Raw genomic sequence first — 26,601 nt, forward strand, 5'->3', positions numbered from 1 at the left:
TGGGCAGAGCTGGATCAGCAACAGCAGCCCTACAATGCTAAATCAAACACCTCCACACTTCCCCTCTTCATGCCAGATACAGTCACATCACAGAGAGAATTCACAGGGTTGGGACCCAACTGGTCTGAGCCCAGGCAGTCAATCCAGTGACTCAACTGGAAAAGTCACAGAAGTAAGAATAAATCACAGTGAGCTCTGAAAGACAGTGAAAATGCTGGCCATTGGTTATATCTGTCAATGTTTTCAGTTGATTTAATTTTCTTTACTGTTGTTTTTAGAAACAATAGTTTCCACATCCTAAGCAAGGCTCACCCAAGCCAATTACCAACATTCCAGTTGGAAAAAAACTGTTTCCTTGTTTATTCCAGCCAAAACAGCTGGATAGCAGAGACTTGTCTCTCACCCCACAAGCACAGGCATCATTATCACCATTCTCAAAATCCCAGGCATTTGCCAATGGATGGGATTAGCAAGTGCAACTCATGCAAAACCACAAGGTACCCCCTGAAATGACACTCTCCTCCAGTGGCCCTGTTCCCCCAAAAGCCTGAAGAAAAATCAGCAGGAACAATGGGTTGACACCACAGTATTGGCAACAGGTGTTAAAGCACCAGCCTGAGTGCTCAGCTTCACTCCTTGCCTGAAGGCAAAGAGCCCAGCGCTTCTCTCATATCCTCAGCACTGAAACCGAAATTACTTAATATGGCTTTCAATCTTGCATGTAATCTTTGTTTCTGAGAAACAAGAACTGCCAGCTGCGAAGCTAACATTACCTTCTTACCAGCAGGGCTGCCTACTCTGCCTGGGAAACAGTGCTGCTCCAAGCACTCAGTGTCACCTCCCTGCACAACTCACTGCTAGTGATGACAGTTTCTTCAAAACAATAATAAAGCAAAAGAAAAGTCTGTATAAATTGAAATATAATTTGACCAACAGGACTGATAAATTGCTGTATATCTTGTTTTCTCCAAGCCTTACTTGGATGCAAAGATTTTGGACAGAATACTTTAAGGAGCAGATGCCAACATTTTGGAAATAGGTATTTTATTCTATTCCTTAAATACATCCTACTTATTTCAAACTAAATGCATATGGCTTAACCTATACCCATTGCTTTAAAGTTTATTTATTCATCTGCTTTTTTAACTGATGTTACTACACTTTTTAATCATGCCCAGATTAGAACTAACCTAGAAGAGTCTGTCTTGTCTGCGATCCCTCCCAACTCCACGATTCCTGTTTAAAGTTCTGGGTGAAGTAAATTTTTGAAAAGGAATTAAGGAAGATGCTACGCTTGAAGGAGCTTTCAGCCAAAACTTCTCTCACTGGCTCACAGCACACTTTTGTTTAACAGCATCCCAACAGTGAGAATACAGGACAGAGGCAGCAAAGACAGGCTTAAGAAGGTAGGTCAGTGGTGCTACTCTGAAATGTTCGTCTAGGGGTGATGAAAAGGGAAGAAAAGAGGCTTGGGCTGTGTTTAGCTTCCACAAACACACAGACCAGGAAGTTGAACAGAAAGAATCAACTAAAAACAAATCATCCTTTTAGAAAGGAACTCTTTCTGCAAGCAAAGTGGTTCTATGCAATCTATAAGCATCTCCCTATACTACAGAAGGGGACATGAGCTAAAACAACCCCAAGTAATTTTATTACACAAACAATTCTAAGACCAAGAATTTACACCATATACTAAGTAAACTCTCAAAATCATATTGCAAGCATAACTTTTAAATTCATGCTATCTCCACTCACTACCTGAAACACAAAGTCTGTTTACAACATTTGATGTTAAGAACATATGGAAAATAAAACAAGCTTACCACTTCCAAGGACATATTTGCTCGAACACGCCCAGCGTTGCAGATTTTTTTTATTTAGGGGGAGGAAGAAAAATGTCACAGCGAGCAAAGTTCATGCGTTAACCTGGAGAGGATCCAGGCTCGGCGCTAGAGCAGCAGCAGCTGCTCACACCTGGGCGGGCGGGAGGCTGTCCCTGCACCAGCTCCACGGCTGAGGGGCTGCATGGCCCAAACGCGCTCAGAGCAGTGCCCAGCTCGCTCACCAGAATGTCCCCAGAGCCTGCTGGCAAACTTCTCTGCCTTAACTGATGAAAGCTACTGATTAAACTATCCACTGCTCCTCCCTCATCCGAGTTACTGCCGTGAGCTTATGATCAAACTGGTTTTACTACCATGTAAAGCCTATTACTCACAATACAACTATTTACAAAACTAAGATAGCAATAAATGAAATAAAACAAGGAACTTCTTAAAAAACTTCTCAGCTATGTAGAGACAAAAACCTTAAGAAAATAAGCAGAAGGATGAACACTATATCATCACTTCCAGTTATCAAAACAACAGGTGTCTGGAGAGTGAGGAGAATTACTCAAATAAATCAACAAAAATGAATCTTAGTCCATCTTGTCAAAGTAAATGAAAAAAAGGAGTTAAGACTCATTGGGCCAGAGAAAAGAGGGAGGTCTGGGGGATTTCCTGAAGGAGAGGAGGCCTGAACTCTTAATCTTTACTTTCAGAGAACTGTTCCTGTATATTATTTAAAGTCTAGAAGCAAACAGAAGTAAAACCCAACCCAAAATCAAAAAGTCTTCCACATTCCACACACATTAATATCTCAAAAAACCTCACATATGCCATCTAACAGCATTACTACACTTCTCTATATCACACTGGAAACAAATGAATGTGTGCACATTTTTCACCGGGATGGGTTTTAGAAAGGAAAAGCTCCTCTCAAAGAAAACAATAAAAGTCTGCTAGGTTTCACTGCTAAATCCTTTCAGGAATTTATGAAGTTGTTTATTTTAAATTACCCATACAGGAAGAAGTAGAAAAATGGCAATAACAATGTCAGAAACAAGAACTCTAATTCAACTCCACTCAAAGAGGATATGCACTCAGTTTAAACAGGAATTTCAGCTGAGGTTTTGTTAGTAACACTGGAAACTTGTGCACTCCAAAACCCAGCTCTGCAATACAGGCAGAACATCTTTAAGAAGCTGCAGCACTGAAAAGTGAATTCAAGGAAATGAGCTTCACAAGTAGGCAGTGTACTTGCCTGCACTTTTTTTTTTTTTTTTTTTTTAACCTGGTTGTATTCAACTGTACATTTACCACCATCTCCTGGTTTTAGGACTGCTTCGGACATCCCACACACAGAGCTCACAGCCAACCTTTACAACCCCTCCCACTCCCCACCCCACACAGTGGCACTGCACAGTAGTATCTGAGGATGTTTCAGAAGCTTTATGGGGTTCCCTTTAGCTGAGTTTACCAGTTCTCTTTCTTTTAAAGAAAAATTATGCAAGTTAGCACCAAGAACTGCACATTTTGGGTAAAGACCATCTCAGACTGCTCATTAACCCAGCAAGTGATGGGCTCACAGAAAGCATCCTGGTCCCAGCTGGCACCAGGAACCAGACATCACCAAGCTCTGGTCATTCTCCAGGATCTCCCCATCAATATCCAAAAGGCTTGGGTAGAAGCCATTAAAACACAACCAAAAAGTTACCAGATGATGTGATAAGGTACCAAGCATCAGCATTACATCAGTATCCACAAGAAGCTTCCATCAATTCCCTTCTCCATAGGAGCGTTTCAAAGTCACATACTGCTTAGCACACCCACACTGTACAACAAATAAACTCAATTAAAAACAGTCTCAGCTTCCTCTGCTGCACTTCTGCCAGCAAAGACCCAACCGCTACCACTGCATGAAACAAGCCTACCACCACAATTTAAAATTATGCCGCATATTTAGAAGACTTGGGAAATAAAAGGAAGACATAATCAAAAATCTATTTCCTGTTCTAACAGCCCAAAATGAAGTTGACAGCACTTAGTCATACTTTAGATAGAAAAGACGCATTTGTCAAAGCATGAGAAGTGGCATAAAATAGCAGTAAATCCGATGTATGGGCAGAGCCCAGAAGAAGGGAACAGAAGGGGACTGATCTGCTTTAGCAGTGAGGATACAGTCTGAATCTGGGGCATCCAACATATTCAGGCAGCATGCAGCAATAATCCTCCTGTCCACATTTTACTTGTCTTTCAAACAGGCAAGAAGCAGTCTTGTGCTGCCCAACAGCCAAGGACAGTTTGCAGCTGGCACCAAGGCAACAAGCTCTTTTCCTGCCCTCACACAGGATGAAGAGACAAACTAACAAAATTATCAAAAACAAACTAGCTTGAATTAGAACCTTCCTCCCAATTCTCTTCCAGTTCATGAAAATCAAAGGCTTTTATTTACTTTTTAAAAATAATTTATCTTCTCCAATAACATCTAACATTTGAAAAAGAAAACATGTTTACCCAGTTTAATCTGTCATATTTATTATGTTTTGAAATTTTACACATGAAGGCAAATCTAGTGGATAACACATGCACTTTCAGCTTCAAATTTTAATCTTTTCCAGATCAGCACAAATTAAAATTTACCATCCATGGAGAGGCTATATCCTGGCCACAGTTCAATTCTTAACAAACCAGTGAATATATATATGTGTCACCAAAAAGCCACAAATTTAACCACATAATGCATTCGGGCCAGATCCTCATTTAATGCATGAAATTACACTCATAAAAGGAGAGTAAGAGGATCCTCTCAGGAAGCGATAAATATTTAAGCAGAGCTCCAGAATTCTGCAACCAAATATGTAAAACTTGGTGCAACCTTTAGTACTGCCCACAGCAATTTGTGCTCTCTGGTCACATTTCTGTCCTCTTTCAGACTTTTGTGCTCCTTCCCTTTCATGTGGGTCATGAGAAGTCAGCAATACTCATCTCTTGTCAGCATCCTCACTGTTCTTACCACTCCCAATGGTGGTGGCTGCTCTCAGCACAAACAAATAAATCCACCTCTCCAGGAGCTTTCCTCATTCACAGGACCAAAGTCCAGCCCTGCTTGAGCTCATTTCCACCTCCCTCCAGCAGGCCACCCACACCTTGCAGGTGTTAACAGCACACCAGGCCAAGAAGGGACATTTGAGTTCAGTTGCTGAGGCTTAGTACTTGCAGCAGTCTGGTCATAGTAATATCCCATAGATCCTGCAGCATGATCCAACAACCTCCTACAGCAGCAAATGAGAATGATTTGAGAGGAGGCACAACCAACAAACAACAACGCCACCAAAATACTTTTCTGCAACAGCTTTCTCAGAAATATTCTCTCAAACTATCGCTACCTGTAAATTAACTTTTACAAAGAAACTGTAATTAAATTGACCATGAAGAAAACACTCAACTTTCACCTCCCTAACAACTAATGCTTTCCCATAATCTCACCACTGCACAACAGCCTTCCAGCCTAAACATACCATCTAGAAGAAAAGTTCAAGAATGCAAGTTATCCCTGTTGTCATGAAACAAAAGTGATCATTTTCTTCTACACAACTTCCTTTCTGCTTCTCCAAACCCCTACACCTTCTAGAAAACTGACTGTCCCCTGTAATTCAGGACATCCAACCATGCCATGCACATATGAACAGCTGGAAAGTTAAAAGTACCTGCAGCTGAGATGCCAGGATGGAAATAATTTTAAACAAAGTTTATAAAAGCCACAGCTGCAGAAGGACAAGAAAACACCCAACAAGCACGGTAATTAACACAAACATGTCACATCTGACCAATCTTTGCAGCAGGACAAACTGATGACACACAAACCAGCAAAGAGCCGAGGCAGATGCTTTCTCCCGACACAGCACTTGAGAGCTAATTAAAAATATCAGCACAGTGATCATCAAACACCACTTGAGGTCAAATTACTATTTATACAGGACTCAAAACCCAAAAATGACTTCGAACTAAACTACCAACAACTTTAAAATGTTAGCAAATTAAAAGCATTTGTACGAACTTTCCTTTGGTAAGAGACTCTCTCTGAGAACAACTGGATTGTTCCCATCAGTCTTAAAAGGAAAATCTTAAAACCCCTCACAGTAAATCAGAAAATAATAACTTCACTTTTTCAATTTTTCAGAAAAATTGTCAAATTTAAAGTAAGTGTCAAGAAGTGTTTATAGCACTGGACCAATATCCCCTTAGGTTTTACATGAAAGCATCACAGTAAGATGCACTGGATAGTTTGGATTGCAAAGAATTAATTTCACTTCAAAAGGGGCAGGAATACCTACATTCACTTGGACTATATGGAAGTGTTATACCAAGGAGCTTGCAGAGTCCGAAAAAAAAGGCAGTGCCAGCAGCAGAGTCCAGGGTAAAGCAGAATTTCCCCTTCAAATAAAGCAGCTTGATCCAGGCTGAAGAACCCACATCAGCACAGCCTGAGGATGCAGTTTTTCATTATGTATCAGCTGAGCTGGGACCCCACTTTGCCAACTTTCTCATGGCTGGATGTCTTCTGTAGGGGTAGGTTTAGGGATTTTTTATATTCTTGTTTTCTTAATCAGTTCATCCCACTAAAGCAGGTAACCATGGCTACAGACAACTTGGTTGAAGTCAGAGTGACACAGAGCACAATGCAAGGATACAGGCCAAAATAAATGATAAAGTAAGAACACACAGCAGACCTTAAATTTTAAAAATCTTCACAAGCATACTTTAAAAAATATCAGCACCTTGAATGTCTTCCCATTAAAAAAAATCATCCTGTTACAAATACAACTTTTGTGTATTTCAACTATTTCAGTAACAATGACCCAGCCACACCAACACAGTAAAATCAAGCCAATGCAGAAAACTCACCTTCACAAAATTGTCAGGGAACATGCCCCTTCTGCCATTTAACTCCCCTTCCAACCATCCTTCTTCTTCCAGTTTTTTCACATTCCTGATGATTTCCCCAACTCTGATTGTTAACTCATCATCATGCACTGCATCGTAGTCATATTCCACAATATAGTCCACTAAAAAGGAAAAAAAAAAAAAAAAAAACCATGTACAATGAATACAACCCAGACTGGGAAATGCAACTTGAAAGCCATGCATGTTCAAAAGACAAACCTTACAATGAATGCTAAAAACAGGCATCTCCCTCACAGCAATGGTCATTTGTGAACTGTGACATTCCCACATATTTTTGAGAGGGAGAAAAAATTGGAATATTAGAATAAAGTAAATTTAGGAAGAGGACACCAGGTCATATTTTGGTGGTGGTGGGTAGGTTTTTGTTCATGTCTGGTGGAAAGAATTGCTGGTAATGTTTTTTTCCCCACTAGGTTCCAGCTGAAGATTTACCACTTATGAATCACTGCCCACAGGGCAAGTGCTTCTGACTCAGTGCCCATTCGGGGCCAAGGATCAGACACTGTGTGTATGGTACATACTTCCAATGCTTTGTTAATCCTCATACTTGACCCTGCTACTATGTTTGCAAAAAACTAATTGCTGAGCACACAGAATTTTTGCAGGTTTGATCCAAGAAATGCAGTACAGCCAGAAGGTGTGTGATTGACAGTATCACACAATGCAAATTGCAAATATGTAAAAAAGCACCTTCCTTCAGAGTCATTTGGTTTGTATGAAGTAGAATAAGCAAATGAGCTTTATTTTTGATACAATTAAGTTTCCTCAGAGGAGCACAGCAGTGTATTCACACACTTGTCCATCTGCTGCACAACATCCATTAGAGTTGCTCACTGACAGCTTAAGGCTTGTTTGGCAATAAAAAGCCATTTGTTCATCAAAAAATTCTGTTCATGCCTGAAATTTCCACAAACCTGCAGCAATCAAATAATCTTCCCTCTCACTCAAATTCAGTCAAGTATCCAGGCACTACCAAATGTTAAAACACTGTCCTCATTGAAACCTCCCTCTCCTCTGCAGATCACAATGCACAAGAGCACAAGGTTAAAAGACAGAGATCCTGAAAGGTTGTAGAAGTTCGGTTTTTTTGGTTTTTTCCAGGTTAATCTATTTTATCAGTGCATAATAATACCCAACAATTAGTTAAAAAATGAAGGAATCAAATAGGAAGAAGCATTATTTCCTTGTTATTGAACTCACAGCTGCATTAAACCAATATGTAATTCCAATCTGTGGGCAGTTTTAATCACAAGTGCAGCTGCAGTGATTGCAATTAAGCCTTTATCCCTCTGCTGCCTATGGACAGCCAGAAAACGCTTAAAACAAAACTACATGATGGTGCCATGAATGCAAGAGATGCTTGAATGGTATGTCTGGCAAACTATTTTCTGAATGCACCCATTAACAAAGGAACCAGTAGATATAAACATGAAGACTCAGTTTTGCCAGACTTAATTTCAAGACTTTTGAAGACTTAATTTTTAAACTTTCTTCCTTTAACAAAAAACAATAATTTTCTTCCTTAAAAACAGAAATCATCACCAGAGTTACCTGCCTATGATACACACCTGGAACTTCTAGCAAACGCTTTTTGTACTGTTGACATTTATCTTTGCCAAATGTACTCTTTAAGCTTGTTTCAAAGCATCATATTCCCCCATTACTGCCTGCAGCAAGCAGAGTAGTTCTGTCTTGTTTCTGCACACAATTGTCTCTTGAGTGGCTGACAAAATATTGCCAAACATACAGGAAATTCTGGCAGTCACAAATCATAACGAGAACAGCCATTCATCACCTAAGAGTCTGCAAATGAAAACACCACCTTCCAAGCAACTCAACCCAGCCATTCTGGAAACCTATAAATGTAGAAAAATGTAAGAAATACCCACGTGACATATTTCTCTCACGATACACTGTTTTGAAGCACATAAGCAGGTAGCACATCTCTAGAACAGCTTTACAAAGCTAAACATGGAAAATGGATCACAACAGAGCACCAGTCATGGCAAATGCTCACAGCAGTGACTTGAACTGCCAAACACCTGGTCCTTTCTCCACAGCAGCGTAGATAATCACACCCACACTGTGTCAACATGAACCAATTCTATTGAAAGCTTATTTATTCCCTTGGGAGAACGTTTCTATATTTGTGTTTGAAATGCACAGCACATTCATTTGGTCACCTTTCCAGACTACAAAACATCAACTTGGTCATGCCAACAACAAAGAGAGAACCTGAAGAACCTCCCAGTCATCATCCACATGTTTTTATGTTCCAAAGACAAACAGCAGTAAACAGACATCAGCTTCTTACACCTGAAATTGAGGTGCTGAATTTCCTCCTGTATTTGTGAGTGATACCCAAAGCCACACTTATTCTCATGGATACATACACAAAAGAGGTATTAATTCTGTTGCCTCATCTGTGGAAGTGGAAGGGACCATGGGGAATGTTAAGACAGTCATCCCATAGATTTTTTTCATATGATGGCAGAGGATCAGCAAGGAGCTACACATCCCATGTCTTGCTACCATGTGGCCCTCAAGAACACTTACTTTTGCTTTTCAATATTAGCAAGTAGCCCTAGTTGAATCATCTGGGTGATGGGCAAGAAACCTCTGTACTGTCAAAACAGTCCAGATTAAATAAACCCCCGAAAAATACTGAAGTATAATATTTACCCAAGTAAAAACAGAGTCCAACGATGACAGAAAATGTTTTTAAGGAATCGCAATTCCTTATAACAACACTAACTAGACATTACATTAGTTTACTGATCATACTTCTTAATGCTTGTACTAGTTCTGAATGCTTCAGATTCTCACTTAAAAGCTTTACTCAAGAACAGATACACTGCAATCAGTCAGAAGTAAGATGGACTCCAGTAATATAAGCTGGTCAAAATTGGTTTTAAAAATTCTCAGCTGGTAGAAGGTGCAGCAGAACTCCTCAGCAACACAAGCTATCAAATGCCCCTATCTTATCTCCCCTCTGCTTTTTACACTGCTGTCTCCTTTTCAAACCTCACTCAAACCAATTATCTGGAGCTTAAAGTCCATAACAATCAAGTCTCAAATGAAAAATAGTCTTAGGCTTAAGCAGGAACACTGAGGTTTACTGTGCTTTTCTAGGACATCCACGACACACTAAAGTTCACCTGAGAGGGGCAGAGAAATTTTTCCTGAGTTTTCACAGTATCTGCATACAAGGAAAGGCTGAAGGAGCTGGGAAAAGGCTCAGGGATATCTCATCAATCAGGGTGTGGAAAAGACCAAGCAGTGCCCAATGAAAACACAAGAGGCAGTGGGACAAAATGAAAACAAACAAATGCCACTTAAACATACACTGTCATCCAGCAATGACAGCTTTCCAACACACTCAGGAAACCTTCCAGATGGTGTTTTTTGAAGGTGCTGACCCATTTTCAGGGGCAACTGACTGATTAAAATCAACACACCTACAAAAAAAATTATTGACTGGACATACCTGGGGGAAGATGGGTCTACGGGAAGGGTCTGCTCAGCTCTTGCTCTTTAGCAAGATGACAACCTCATAAACAAAACAAGAATGAAACAATTGGGTTGGACATTAGGAAGAAATTCTTCACAAAAGGGTGAAAAGAGTGATCAAATATTGGAATGACCAGCCCAGGGAGATGTTTAAGGAGAGACTGGATGTGGCACTTAGTGCCGTGGTCTGGCTGACATGATGGTGTTTGCTCATAGGTTGGATTCGATGATCTCAGAGGTCTTTTCCAACCTGGATGATTCTGTAATAAAACACACCAAACCCTCAAAGCCACTCAGCTCACTCAGCAGCTACAGACTACATTATTCCCCACAGCACAAAGTGCTGTGCTACCTAACACTTCTTTGACAAAATAGGTCCCACTGTCAGCCAAGACAACAACACTGCCTGCACCAGGCATTCAGTCACTGCTGGCAGAGCTGGACTCCCCACTTGTCCAAAATAACACAACCAGCTTTTCTGCCAACCACATCCCAGTACCAAGGCAGAAGCCAAATCTCCCAAAAAGCACAGCCACATTATACCCATCTCTGATTTTAAACAAAGGATGCTTTCAGCTACTCAGACACCTTCCGAAGATGCCTATAAGAGGTAACTAAGGCCCTCTGGTAGCCCTAAAACAGCAATCAAACCATAAATCAAGGAAGAGTGGAAAATATATCAAAATTCTAGTGTGCCTGTGTTTTCAACAGAAACAGGCACTCATCCAGCAAAGAGCACAATTTCACATTCTTGGTACTTTGTTTAGGGTATTACAATGTTGTGAGAGCCCAGTGACTTTTCTGTAGTAGACAAAAAAAGACAAACCAGATTTAAAATAAATTCCATTAAAAACACACTTTAATAGCTTATATATTTATTTTTTTTTTTAAAGAGGGGAGAGGGATTCATCAGATAACTGAAATCCTTGTATATACTGGGAAGCCTTGCTGAAACTTGCTGCAGGCCTAGAGGGACAGAGTCCAATGTGAAGCAGCAAGAATTGCTGCAGTGCTCCATATAGGTCTCTTCAGGCAAGTTTCAGGCCAGTTCAAAGTCATTTATTGGATCAACAACTCTGGAAAGTCGTGTGACCTCCAGAAGTACCTTGCCAGCAGAACTGCAGTTATGTTAGAAACTGAACTTTTGCTTTTCCAATTTAGCACAACAGACAGTTGCTAGATGGCTAAAAGAAACTTCACTAGTACTGTTATTTTCACCTGTACAATTACCACATAAAACAAAGCCTAACAATCTTGTTATTACGAATGGAGTTACAAAGATACTTTATTTTATAGCAGACCAAGTTCAGAGTAAAGACAAAAGACCACAGAGGACACAATCTTACCCTTTTCACTACCATACTCTTCAGAACTGTTTCAAAATCAGATGCTGAACTTGAGAATGATCCTTCCAACTGCTTTCCCACAAAAATGCTTCTACCACTTATGAGCTATAGAAATTCCAACTGGTTTAATACTAATATAATAGTCTATGTTCAGCCACTTAAAACAGACCTTAACACTGAAAAAGTAGCTCAGGTGTTTAAATGCTGAACAATGAAAACACTTCTGTAAGTGTTAAACATAAGATGTGGTCATAAGAGTGTTTTCTTTCCACTTCATTACCATATAATTTCCTGTCACCCTGACCTGAGTCACTGATGACAACCCAGATGCTTAAATAGAAAGGCCTGACAGACTCCTCACTGCACTTAAAATTCTAGCTCCTGATCCCAAAACTGTGAGCTTTGTCTACAAAGCTCTCCTGTAAAGTCACACACGAGGTGAGCACCAGGCTTTGGGAACCAAAGACAAATCCCTCCTGGCCAAGAGCTCCCACTGCTCTGCAGCCAGGCTCCCTCCAGGCTCTGCATCTGCTTCACACTCCTGATTACAAATGACCAGAATGACCAGTTCCCTTTGGAGTACAGACGTAGGTTTGCTCTTCCTCAGTCTGAGTAGGGGAGTGCCTCACATTTCCCACTATCAGGGAAACCTCTCTGAGCTTTGCACACTGGTCTTGTGCAAAAGTCCTTGCCTTCCTTTCACACCCCAATAACCATCCAGCTGAGAACAGCCGAGGGACTGAACTTTGAACAGATGGAAACATTCGGTATTTCCTACTTCCCTTCTCATGGTGTCCAGTAAAGTTACGTCATCAACAGAGAGTGGGAAACCCAAAAAGCTGTATTTCCAACACATCTTAAGCCAAGGATGTTGTGATCCCCTGCTTTCTTGTGTGTGCATTCAGTGATCCCTTCCCTCTGCTCTCTGCTTAAATTAGTAGTAATTTATAACATTGGTGAAGCAGATAAAGAAAACAGCCCAAGAGAAAGCTTGCAGTGACAACTTTCTCTAAGTTTATCTCCGTAATATGTCTCACTGCAGGGTCAGACATCGGACTGCTTCAAACACACTTTAGATCAAGCTCTACATCCCTGTTACATCCCAGATCAGCAGCACACTGCTCAGTGAAGCTCCAAACCACTGAGAACAGCCGAGGGACTGAACTTTGAACAGATGGAAACATTCGGTATTTCCTACTTCCCTTCTCATGGTGTCCAGTAAAGTTACGTCATCAACAGAGAGTGGGAAACCCAAAAAGCTGTATTTCCAACACATCTTAAGCCAAGGATGTTGTGATCCCCTGCTTTCTTGTGTGTGCATTCAGTGATCCCTTCCCTCTGCTCTCTGCTTAAATTAGTAGTAATTTATAACATTGGTGAAGCAGATAAAGAAAACAGCCCAAGAGAAAGCTTGCAGTGACAACTTTCTCTAAGTTTATCTCCGTAATATGTCTCACTGCAGGGTCAGACATCGGACTGCTTCAAACCCACTTTAGATCAAGCTCTACATCCTTGTTACATCCCAGATCAGTAGCACACTGCTCAGTGAAGCTCCAAATCAGCCTCGTTTGTGGTGGTTCAGTTCAGTGTGGAACAGTCTCGCAAAGTAATCTGAATTTTCACTGAAACAAAACCCAGGAACGCACTTAATGCACACTAATCTCTAACAGGCATTGTGTCCATGGGACAAGACTAAAACTACAATGATATAAAAATGTCCAAAACTTGAAACCTGAATATAGTCCCTCACACAAGTAATTTCCCCCTACAGATCCACTCATCTTGCCCCTCACCACTTGCTGCTTTGCTCAAAGCTGATATCTGCCATGAAACCACATCCTAATATAACACATTATTGATACAAGGCCACTGGATTCCTGTCAATTCTGATGGTAAGGATGCAGTTCCATGCTATTAAGAAACTGAACAAGTGTAATTAGCTAATGGAGACCACACAGTCCACACATATTTAACTGTACAGTCACCAGTTTTGAGCCACACCACACAGAAGAGCAGACATTTCACTGAGCTGAGCCATGCAGAGCCAACAAACTCACGTTCCACATGGAGGACTCACAAACAGTTGCATCACAAGGGCTACTGCAAGCATTAAGCATCACCAATGAGATGTTTTACCTTCACAGGAGCTCAGAAGGAGGTCAGGTGCCTCCTGTACAGCCCCTGGAGTGGCAGTGACACATGGCAGAGCCATTTCTACCTGTGCCTCCTCCCAAGGGAGCCACCAGTCATGCCAGCTCCAGTCCAGATAAACAGCTCTGTACCAAAGCAGTCACACCTCCTCCCGCTCCTGAAGCTTTGATCCCAAGTGCCAGCCAAGCAAACTCTGCTGTCACAAGGAAGGGATGTGACAGAGGAGGTTCTCTGCAGTTTAAGATAATGCTGACCTCATTTATTCAAATTTTGACTTATGGTCAAAATTTGCTTACTTACTTTAAGCAAAATGCCCAGAGCCATGAGAATTTTTTCATTAGCTTATAATAATACAACACAATGCCAATAACATAGAAATATTTTCATGCCATTCTATGTACATTTTCTTTTAAGCATACACAATTAATTCCCAATTTGCTGTAAGCTAATTATTCCAGTCATGGATTGTTTCAAAGACAGAAAACCTAAATCTGTACAATTTATTAGTTCAGGTTGCTAGGCATACCAACAATCCTTCCAAGCACTAAAGATGCCTCCAATACATACACAGTGTTGGACCCAAGCTGATTCTACATAAAACCAGCTCAGCTATGTCCACCCAGTCCCTGGAAGCACCACAAACACCCTGCTGTCTCCCAGTGGGGACTCAGTTTGGATGTTCTGTTTAAAGTAATTTCACATTGAAGTGACTATGAGCCTTCACTCTCTCTTCAACATACCCCATCTCAGAAGGCTCAGCAGGTTCAAAACAGCATTAGATGAGCAAGGGCAGTCAGACACTGCTGCACTCAGGCTAAATTCCCAACAAGCCCCTTTCCACTTCCTCAGCAATGGGCTGACCAGCCAGAGCTGTTGGATATGTGATGGTTTACAACACCTGTTAAAAACTTAGGAAGTACTCTCCAGGGCTTACACGGAGGGTGTTTTAAACTGCTATAAAGATAGCTTTTAGGAAAAAAAGAATGAAGTCAGAAAAAACACACACCCCAGAGAAATCTAGCAACAACAAGCAAACCAAAAAATGGCAACAAAGCAACTTTGAAACTCTCACAATATCCCATATCTCATGCAAGCCTTTGCTTCCCCGCTCCTGAGCTCCAACAGCCCAGCTACTGTCAGCTTCCCACGTTGATTATGTCCTGTGAGCTCAAAGGGAAAAAAACTACCATTGCAACAGAAGAAGGAACAAGCTGGCACAAAGGCACTTCTGCTATATTCCTACGAGGACTCACCACATTTTCTACTTTCTAATGATAACAGGCACCTTATTACATCCTTTCAGTATATGCTTTTTCCCAAGGTCTGTAGTGACAGCACTAAAGGCACTGGTTTTAAACTGACAGAGGGGAAATTCAGATTAGACCTCAGGAAGGAACTCCTGCTGCTGAGGGTGGTGAGACAGCACCTGGAGCTGGCTGGGGATTGTACTGTCTGAGAGTTCGTGATTTGGATGTCAGTGGCATGGCAGTGAGAAGGTAGTTTTGGGAGAAATGTTTAGTGGCTGAAACTAATTTCAGTTTGGCCAACTTCTGCAGAATTTCCTGACAGCTGTAAAGGTAAAATCAAAAGTGTAAGTAAGAAACTTTAGTGACAGATATGAGAGATCTCAGGGATTTTAAGAAATCTGTGAAAGTTACAGGATGTCTCTGAAAAAGAACACTCTAATGACAGGGATTTGTTAATTTATTTGTATGTTTTATAACAAAAAACACCATAAAATATATTTGTGCCTGAATCACAGGATAGTTTGGGTGGGAAGGGACCTTTAAAGAACATCCATGGGCAGGGACACCTGCCACCAGACCTGGTAGCTGCGAGCCCCATCCAGCCTGGCCTGGAACACTTCCAGGGATGAAATACCTGCAGGTTCTCTGAGCAGACTGTGCCAGTGTCTCAAGTCTGTGACAAGGCAACTTGAATAAAGTTTTTTTTTTCCTTTTCTTTCTGTCCACCCTGCAGTATCTGCTATTTTTCCTTAGTTCTTTTGTAACTTGCTCTGTGCTGCATCACCTAGTTCTAGCACAAATATTTTCTGCTTAAAGCAACAATTCCTCTACATCCACAGCTTGCCTAAAAAAAAGGAAAATAAAAACAAAATAAAAATAGCAGTCTACCCTTGAGACAGTCTAAAGCCAGGAGACTTGGTTCTGTCAGCACAGAACTCGTCCATCTGGAAGCCGCCCTGGATCCGCCTGGCATTTTTAGATTGGGTAAGGCAATGGTGCATTCTCCAAGATATGACTCACCATGCATTTTTAATAAAAAGTTTGTGTTGAATTTTACAGCTCAGTAAGAATGCCTGAAATAATTACGACAATGAACAGTTGAAAACAGTTTGAAATGTAGGCTTTTCCTCCCAAATTATTTCAACTAATGAGAAACTCATTGCATTCTAACAGCAACCACCTCAAACATCAGTTTCTTGTGCTGGCTTGGGTGCAATTAGCAAGAGACTTTGGGAAGGAAATTAAACAGTATAGCAGAAACCCTGCCCAGCAGCCAGCTCTGAAAGACACAAACCACATATGCCTCCTCTTCCCACTCCAGGCTCCTGTAATTTTCTGGAGTGCATTATAGTGCTTAACACTGTATATAAAACACAAGTGAAAACTGAATGTTAGTCAATTTTCGCTTACCTAAAGCAAATTGTCTTCACACATGCTCTCAGTTTTACAACTGTGCTGTAGGTAAGTCACCATTGACAACCAGATGGGAAGAAACATGTTTTAGGGATACTTCACTCCAGATTTATCAACTCTAGAAGAAGTACCCCATCATGTCTCCTCCAATATTATCAGAAATACTTGTCTTAAACTCAGTCATAAATTTAATAAATTGTGGATTTAATTTACCCCCTCACTTCTATGAGCAGAATTGCTGGGCTCTTCCATTTACAGCACAAGCCATGAAATGGGAAGTATTACAATAAAACCTCAACCACCCCCAGGTATTTAATACTTTATAAGGATAGAGGAGGTCAAAATGTTTTGCCTGGGAAGTGACATAGAGCAGAGAGCGATCGTTTGTGCTGCATGCAATTTCCCTCAGTGTGAGCAGAGCTCAGAGCAAGAAACCAGCCTGGAAATGAGAGGTGACACCTGCAGGAAAGGCAGCAAATGTCTCCATGAGCGGAACTGAAAAAATGCTACTAATTCACATTGCAGAGAAAACCAGGGATCTTTGAGGGCACAGGGGAACATATTTAAAAAAAAACACACCACTTTTTCTGAAGCCATGACTCAGACATTGTTCCATATATAGATTTATGTCTCTTCCTCTGTTCCTTCCCTTAAGTTAATTTTATAACATCTATCTGGCAAAGCATTCAAGGTGAGTCACAAAACACTGAATTACAAATTCTGCTAAAACAAAGCCATGCCAAAAAGCACTGAAGAACAAAAGAATCATACCTCATCTAAATTTTGTTCAAATCCAAAGCACCAAATAAGCAGTGAAAGTACCTTGAGGTCAACACCGTATTTATAATTGTTCCCTTACAGCCTTCACTAGATAATTACCTCACAAAAATAAGTTTGATGCTGAAGACTCTGTTGCTTATTTGAGAACTCTTTTTACAAAATAAAAAATTGTATTTGAAGTTTTCTTTCTTCTGTCAGGACTCCACACTACTATAAAAGCTTCAGCTTCTCCTGCACATTTTTTTTTTCAGGATTCTCCTAGCCAAAAAGGACATCATGATCATAGCCCCAGGTTATGAATTCAAGAGTTATGAAAACAAGAAAATCTCCGAAAGCCTTTTGGGTTTAAATGAAAACTCCTTTTACGCTCCAAAGAAATGCAGAAATGCTTTGATAGACAGCCTACAATTTGGCACATCTCTAATTCTGAATGACAATTAGTACTTGTGCAAACATGGCAAGAATCTGGCTTTGAAATAAATTTACAGGAACTTAATAGCATTATTCGGAGCACGCACAAAGTGTTCCCTTCATGTGTAAAAACAGCCATGATGCAAGAGTCTGAATGGTCCCAGATTGGAATTTTGCAAAAACCACAAAATATTCTTAGCATTACAACAGAAACAAGTGTTTGTATCTGACTCCATGCCGTCAGGGCATACTAATTGTGACAAAGTTAATTTATTTTTTAGTGTGGACATTTTAGTCAAGATAATAAACTGAACATCTGATGGAATAGCATGGAAAGAAATCCCTATGAAATGGATTTTACAAAAGCCAGTCAAAACAGCAAATGCTCAAGGGCACCCTACAATCTCAATCAGACAGTTTTAAAGGAGGCAAAATTGTTTCATTAGGTCAATTATGTTCTAAAAATTCACAGATCAAGTCCTTCAAATATCTATTTCCACATGTATTTAGAAGGATTTAAGTAATTCTTATTAAGATCATTATTTCAATCTGCATGGTTTGCAATGCTTCCAATCACAGGAAAATAGGGTTTGAAAAGACCTCTGGAGGTTACTTATTCTGAACTGCTCAGGGCAAGGTTAATCCCAAAGTCAAATCAGGTTGCTCAAGGCTTTGTCCAGCTAAATTTTAGAAGCTTGAAAGGATGGAGATAAAATAGCCACCCCAAGCACCTTTTCTGATACTGAATTCTCATAATAATTTTCCCACATTATATTCAGTGGGCATTACCTCTGTCCTAACTTGCAGGCATTGGTTCATAACTTTTCACTGTACCTCTGAGGAGAGTAGGTTGCTTTCCTCTCCAGGCTATAGCTGCTTCTTGCACACCATATGCACCAGCCTCCCAACCACCCTCAACTCTCCAGCTCAGGGGCATTCCTGCTGCATTTGAGGGGACGGAGGAGCAAAACTGGACACAGTATTGGAGCCTGCCTGCGAGTGCCAGGGAGTAGAGAACAACCACTTCCCATCACCTGCTGGCTACTGACCTGCTCGTGCCCCCTGGCAGACTGTAAGGTAGTTCATTACTACTGCAGCACTCCCATTCACTGTGGAGGTTTTTTAGGTACCTGGTCATAATCTTGAGCATTTGAAGAAATCAGTGTTATGTGAGCACCCCTACCTGCCCATCCTCCTGCTTCACTCCCAATAATTCTTTCCCAGTACACCCACTTGGCTCAAACGTGCCAGAAGAGCAGCATCTCTAAAGTAAGAGCTGTACATTTTTTATTTTTAGGTTTTTTTGCAGAGTCAGCACAGAAGCACTCAAATCTCAGTCCTTCAGTGAAGGAAGACTTCAGGACTGCCCCAACACTTGCCCTTCTAACCTGATGGCTGGCTGATCACCAAATATGCAGCTTGGAAGCAGCTACAGCATGTGCTGTGTCTGGAAGAGCTAATTGATAGTAACACCATGATTGGTATTTGAAGAATTTGAGAAGGGATCAGAGGCCGTACAGGGGTTCATGAAAAGCAGTCCAGGATAGCAGAAAAGCAAGGGACAGCAGCTGCTGCCATCAGGAGACAAAGCACCTAAGGCAAGTTCACAGAAAGCCAACCCTCACCTCCACTGTTCTCAACACAGTCACTTGAAGGAGTAGTTTGGATTTCAGAAACACAAAGAAAATACTCTCAGTTGCTCCCACATACTCACAAGTACCGGCATAATCCTGGGGACCCAGCTACATACACAAAAAAAAAGTGAAATGAAAAGAGAAGCCAGCAATAAAACCTTGGCTTTTTCAAACACCAAGGTCAGGATTGAGCACTTCAGTTGCTGCTCAGAACTGAAAAACCAGGATACAGCAGTGAACAGCAGGATCCAGCAGCTCTGTGTTGATGGGAAATCAGTACAGTCTCCTTGCTGCATGGAGATGGCAGGCTGTGCCTTATTGTACTGACAGCACATCTCCTGTTTCATAAACAGCTTTATTTCATCTGCTGTTCATCCAGCCTGAGGCTTTCTGTTACTGGTTATCTACCAGGGCAGGTTTTCTCCCACAACCTACGTATTAGAAGCTATTTACATTACAATCCATACATGTGCCTTATAGTTCTCTCCCAGTAAAGATGAAGCACTAAGACTGAAACAGCAAACCCTTCCCACAAAATAAGCATCTAGTAAGGTGATGAGCACATGAAAACAAGAGGAAGCAATTTTATACACTCTTAATTGTGCTTTTACTTGACAACCTCACAGTGTTAATTTTTATACATATATATATATATATCCCTATAACACACGATGATTTTAAAAATGCCTTCAAGCTCTCCTCAACCTGCAAAGGGTGTCAGCTGAGACAGTTTCCAATTCCTCTATTCAGATACTGGTAGGCTGTAAAAGCAGACCCTGTTATACTTAGGCTTCTGATAATGTAAATGTGTCAGTGTAATGGTTTTTAGTATAGTCTTCCCCTTCACAGACACTCTCCTTCCCTGTGCTGAAGGATGAGATGTATTTTCAGTAACCTGTGGGTCAGGCAAAGGAAGTCCTGTATTTGATTTTCAAGAGCAAAACAGCACAGATATGATAATTTATCCTTAATTAAAAGGCTACACTCTGCTGTTTGCACTTCTCAAGAAAATCTGCTACCTCTTTATCTACCATACCCATGAGAGTATGTGATTAACATATTTGCTTTTATCTTCATGGCTTCAAAAGCCTTGCTCACCTCAGCACTTCCACTGCTCCACTTGCAGCACAGCATCTCATTCCACCTGGCTTCTGAACAGCACCAACTCAGCTGAACACAGCAAGAAGTGTTGTTTGGGACACTGAGGTTTCAAACAAACAGCCCATGGCCCACCCTGCAGACACTCATGCAACTTGTAAATCCTGCTAATTTTGTTAAGTCTTGTACCAAAATCTCTTAACAAAAGAATATTGTTCACTTAACCTCCCTAGGGCTTTTCAGGATCGACTGCTTTAGTCGCTTACAGAGACCAGAGTTTTACACTGACTCCAACAGTCTGAGGCTAAAGGAGTGACCCTGCATAGTCTCTCCCTACGCATTCTCATTTCACCACCTCTTCCCCTGTGCTGGTCTCACAGTTGTGCTGCTCCAGGGTGTGTCAGTTTAGTTTGCTGCCAAATCAGCCAGCTGGTTCTCTTCCAGATGGATTCAGCCTTAGCCAGTGCCTTGAACTAGATCATTGTATGGACACATGATCACTAAACCTGCCAAAAGGGGAGATTAAAGAACACACTGATATTTGCATTATCCAGGGATTGACCATACCAAGAAATTATGGATCTAGCATTCTCCTGGCAGTTTGTTCTAGTAATTAATAACTTCCCTGACAGAAACATTTAGATGTTAAAATGAGTGCAAATAGCAATGTGATTTACCTCAAGTTTTAGGCAGGCTTATTCTACTTAATCTTGCCCGTACTGGTTTATGATAGTGCTGAAAAAGCCAAACTACATAAAAGCATTTAAGTGATGGGAACATTGCAAGTCCACCCAACTGCAGAAAATCAGGATACAGAAGAACAGATGCATACTTTTACATATTGTGCTCAGTCCTCTTCTCTAGACATAAACATTATTGAGAACAACCAAAACCAACACCTACAGAAATACAAAAGGCATCTCAGTAACAGGTTCTAGCTGTTTAGAATCTATTTTCTCTTTAAAGGTATTATTAAATCAATAAAAAAATTGCAAATTAGAGGTACAGTTTAAAAGGAACATTTGGCTGGTTTAAAATGGATTGGGAGGGATAAAAAAAACCCTTTAAAGATACAGAAAAAAAATGCTGTGAAATAACCAGTTTGGTGGATCATGAACATTTATGGAGAACAACTAATATAGACACACCGAAGAAACTTATGAAATTATAGCATGGGTCTAGTGCAAAGTAACTGCAGGTTAAAATGGAAAAGGAAAACATTCTACATTTCCTCCTCTCCAGGAATTCTGTCCCATCCACTCTCTTGCCCAGGAGGTAAGGACTGCAGCCAGAGCAAGGCCATCCAGCTTGCTGACATGATGGCAAAGCTGGCACAGGAGTTTCTCCCCACCAGGCAGCTCCCCAGCTCCCAGCAGGGCTCACAGCCACTGGATCCGGGCAAGCCAGGCACAGGCACTGCACAGCTCGGGCCCCGGCCAGCAGCAGCCTGGAGTTATCTCTGAAGCACAGCCTGGAACTGCACCCACAGTGTGACAAGGGAGATTAAATGCAAAGCAGCCTTAAAACAAATCTGTTCGTAGCTCAAGGTACAATTTCAGAGTTAAGTGATGAGATTCTTCCCCACTTCATAAAACTAGTGGTTTTGTTTCTTCAAGCAGCAAAGATGGAGACCCTTCTCCCTGAGTGCCAAAGATGCATTGAGAAGAAACAACTTTAAACATTCTGACAAGTTTGCTTTTATGTTTTTCCTAAAAAATGAAGAAACAGTACAACTTGGGAAAATAAAAACACACTAAGAGGAATGAAGGTACACTGGTATGTTACCACTAAAGCCACAATTGAACTGAAGAGCCAAAACTGGAAGACAAAAAATTTCTATCAGGGCCAAACTGACAACTGCTGTAAGTGTGCTGCAGCTGATACCAGCATCAGTAGCACCCTCATCCTCCTCCTGCAGCCATGAGCTCAGTCTCAGTTTCTGGACAGCCAGCCTGGCTGAAAGCTGATTCAGGAAGACAGGGAAGTTTCAGATTTAGTTCATACAAGCAAGGGAAGAGAACAATGCTCATTAGTCAGAGGTAAGCAAAGGCTCAGACTAAACTTCAGTGCCAGCTTAAAAAGATCGAACTATATCCACAGTCAAAAACATTTGACAAAACCAACCACTTAGTAATTTTATCAAGGAGGCAGAAATTGATGACTTAAAAGTCCTCTTTAAATAGTAAGTCAGGCAAGTTTCCAGGAACTCTAGCAAAACTGCCTTATTTAAAATTAAAGTAAAAATCATTAATAACTGCCATCCACAAAAATCTATTCACAGCTGCTGCAGAAGCAAAAATAATGAGATTGCCTAGCACTGCTTAATTCCAAAACCATTTGCCACTAATGACAAAAAGTACTATGTTTACAGAGATTTATTTACTGTTAAGAAACAGTGCAATCTTAAGCCATTTAAATAATTTAAAGCAACTCTTTATCTAGTTAAAACTAGAAAGCAATAACATTCATTTTGAGTTTCTTCAACAATAATGTCAAATTTAAACTCAATTTGCAATCACAAAGTTCTTCAGCACTAAGTGAAGAGCAACTGCAGTCCACACCTGTAACACCACTGGTCAGCACTGCTCAAACTGCTGAAATTACAGGAAAATGCTTCATTGTTTTAATTATTCAAAATATTATATTTTAATTTATTCTGCTGAAAGCAGTCCTGGCCTAATACATGTTTCACAGAATGTTCTGAGTTGGAAGGGACCCACAAGGATCATTGAGTCCAACTCTTAAATAAATGGTCCATACAGGGACTAAACTCATAACCTTGCTGTTTTTAGCACCAGGCTCTGATGAGCTGAGCCAATCTCAGGGTCATGAGCATATTATAGGCAATAAATATTCCTTTAAGAAAAGTGAACTTAATATTCTAAATTACCTCATATTATACTCTCTACAGTGTACATCACCCTGAAAGTGGAAAGATTTAACTCATTTGGCAGACAGACACATACTGTGATTTTTCCTTCAGTCTGATTTAGGACTCTGCCAGTGGCAAGACTTAAATTTTTGTTCAAAAATATCTACAATGCATCATTTTCTTTGTTCAAGATTTCTGAAAAAGAATTATTTCATAGTGATTGTATATGAAGAAAGTCAATTCTGCATGGAAGTAGCAAAGTAAAACACAATCCCACCCAAAAACTGTTGCTGGCATTAGTCAGAGACAGTAAATAGCAGTGCTGATGAAATGAAGTCTGAAGTTTATGCTGGGAAACAGGGAATAATTTAGGGTGAAAGGACATGTATTGACACAGCAAGAGTTCACACCAGAAAAGAAGCAACTGGAAAGGCAGTTGTAGTGCTTCAGTCCTGCTGTCACCAGTGCACCAGGACAGCCAGGGGTGATGCTCAAGCAGGGTTGTACTCCCACCACCACAGCACTGGGGAAATCTGTTTCCCAGCACCCCACATCCAAAGTAAAGGACAGCAAAGGCTCAGGCACCACCTCTACTGAACGCTGGGAACATTTTAGATCATTAGCACATTCACAACTCAGAGCAGAAACAAAAAGCAACATTATGGAAAGTCTGGTTTGGAAAGTCTAGTTATGGAAAGAAACAGCCTAATGGAATTTAACAACCTTACAAAATACAGGATACAGTTTAAGAAAAAGACAAACAAACACACAGTTTAAAAGCAGCAAAAGACAAAGGCTAAACCCCTGACAGGGACCAGAACACATTTTAAGCGCCCAAGTTGCAATCACAGCTGATAGAAATCGTTACACCCCAGACCAACTAGCAACAAATTTCACCTGACTGACTCACCACTTCTGTCAAGATGATTTCAGTTACTTCAAGCATTTTCATTGCTGCTCTTTCCAAACAAATCATTTTTAGCAAGCTAGGTTAAGGAACTACCAGACCAGCAGTCATATGTGACAGCATCTCGAGGAAGCAAAACAAATGGGAAGAGCAGAGCTGTGACAGCCGGAGCGGGACAGAGCAGGCAGCCACCTCACTTAGCCCAGACAGCGCAGTGCGCCCGACCACACATTTCCTGTGTTTATGCAACAAAAACACACTAAGGGGAAAAAAAAAAAAAAAAAAAAAAAAAAAAAAAAACAAGCACAGGCAGACAATGGAGAAAGCCCGTGAAGGTGAGGATAATTCAAGGGCAAGGTTCTACCAAGCTGAAACTAAAGCTCTTAAGAACTGTTAGAAAAAAAAGAAATCAAGACAGCAAGTATAATTTCACCCCTGCATGAAGTTAACTCTTGAATAACATGAAAAACTCTTTTCAACAAGACGAAAACATGATCAATACTAAAATAACTATCCAGTAAAGGTGACCAGCACCTGGAATGACTGGCACAAGACAAAAGTACATGTAGAGACACTTCTCAGTATGAAGCCACCAAACAATCACCCACCATTCCTCAAAAATACAAAGAAGTCTGGCAGAACAAGGAGCAGTTTCAGGGCAAAAAAAACTCACGCTGAAAGGATATATTTCCCCCACTCATTCCCATACATGTTAAACAGGGATTGCCACTGTCACAGACAGTGGTTGGCAAAAACCACAAGGCTTTTTTGACCCCTTAGGGATGGACAACCACTGACTTGAACTATGTATAAAAAAAGACCTCGTGAAACCACAAACACCTCTGAGAAAGTTCATAAATCACTTACTGCCAGACTAGGGGTTTTTATTAAAAGAAAACCAAAAAAAAGAAACTAAAAAAACTTTCCACTACAAACCTGCTTTCCATATCCCTTTCCTTCCTACCTGTCTCCACAGTCAGAACCTTCAGCACAGCAGTTCTTACAATCTTGGGGTACAAAAATCAAAAAAACAAAAAAGGCAAGAGCCGAGCTGACAGAATCTCTAGCACCTTTTGACGCAATTTCTGCTCGTCTTCACCGAAAGTCAGGATCCATCAACTCTTCCCAGTTACTGTAATTTGGTTTCCCAGTATTTTAGGCACATATCTTCCAGAGTCAATTTTACATCACCCTCTCTTATGGCTTTGTCTGCAGTAAAGAAAATGGTAGTACAAAACCACTTTGCTGACCACCACAAGTACAGCTGGTCAACATCAGGCTCATCAAGTACCTGAGTACAGAAGGGTTTAAAAACATGAATTCTGATAATCATTTTACTCTACAATAAAGTCTGACTGAAGCTCAACTGCACATCTCACCTTACATATTTCTTGGTAAAAATAGCAGCAGCAGGACTCTTCATCTATCCTATCTCATTTGCTCAGGGGTGTATGAAGTAGATTTTTGGTTGGGATTGTTCTGTGAGGTTTGTTTTTTTTTTTCCTTTATGAATTGAAGAACAAATCCTGAAGTAATGTTCTAACAGGTTCTTGGAATAGTACTGAGGAATACTGAAACTGCTACTGTCCCCACAGCAATATGTTAAAAGCGTTAAGTCTGCTTACAAAAACCTTCTAGATTGTTTTTTGTTGCCAACATGAAGCTAGCAAAAGGCTTCACACAAGTATAATGTTCAATGAATGTACTCTGTAGACCAAATATATTTATACTTATTCTGTTGGCAAAGAAGAAGTATATCTGGCTCCTTAAAGTATTCCAAAATTATAGTTTTTTCTGAAGATAACATGTAGCAAATTCAGATATACTAACCATGGGAACCACAAATCAAAGTCTGCACAAATTTTTGGAAATAAAAAACATGGGGGGATACATATAGCTAATAAGATACTGACAGATGGATTGCAGTTTTCCACTGTGGCAATTTATCAGCTGCTGCTGGAATGCTTCCTTCTCAGTTATAAAGCCATATGACAGTTAGCTGGAAGCTAATCTCCCCAAGTTAATATCAACCCAGGACAGCAAAAGACAAGTCAATAAAGTCTTTTCTACCTAGAACATCTGAATTCATTTGTCCCATTAATCTGTTTACCAAGCTGTTTCTAGAGACATACACACATGATTACAATTCTCTACCTTCTGCACTAGATTAATGACAGGGCTCAAGGGTGTCACTGGACATTACCAATAACTTTATATGGTCTTGTGTGTGTCACCTCTGATCACATCCCCCTCCCCATCCTTCAGACGCCTGAATGACACGTGCTCTGGAAACATTAATTTCCAGCTACCAGAAGAACATGAAAGAACTTGTTTCCAAGGCATTCTGTACTTCTGCCCTTCTCCTTTTGGTTCCACCAGAGTCATACTGGCTGTTCTTACTTCTCCATAAATCTCAAAAATCCTTGAGTTCATCAAAAAAGCCTCAA

At 40.6% G+C, this 26,601-nt stretch overlaps 1 protein-coding gene across 2 annotated transcripts in view; it reads right to left on the reverse strand.

The window, feature by feature from the left end:
* The window catches only part of LOC121360799 (CD2 associated protein), a 76,577-nt gene that overhangs the window by 47,766 nt on the left and 2,210 nt on the right, over window positions 1–26,601 (reverse strand). For both annotated transcript variants that reach the window (XM_041480882.1, XM_041480881.1), the window contains exon 2: window positions 6,726–6,886. In XM_041480882.1, coding sequence (XP_041336816.1) covers window positions 6,726–6,886 — 161 coding nt within the window. The remainder of the gene's footprint in view (window positions 1–6,725; window positions 6,887–26,601) is intronic.

Source organism: Pyrgilauda ruficollis, unplaced genomic scaffold (genome assembly GCF_017590135.1).
Source record: "Pyrgilauda ruficollis isolate IOZ18807 unplaced genomic scaffold, ASM1759013v1 scaffold54, whole genome shotgun sequence".
In the NCBI taxonomy this organism is placed as follows: domain Eukaryota; kingdom Metazoa; phylum Chordata; class Aves; order Passeriformes; family Passeridae; genus Pyrgilauda; species Pyrgilauda ruficollis.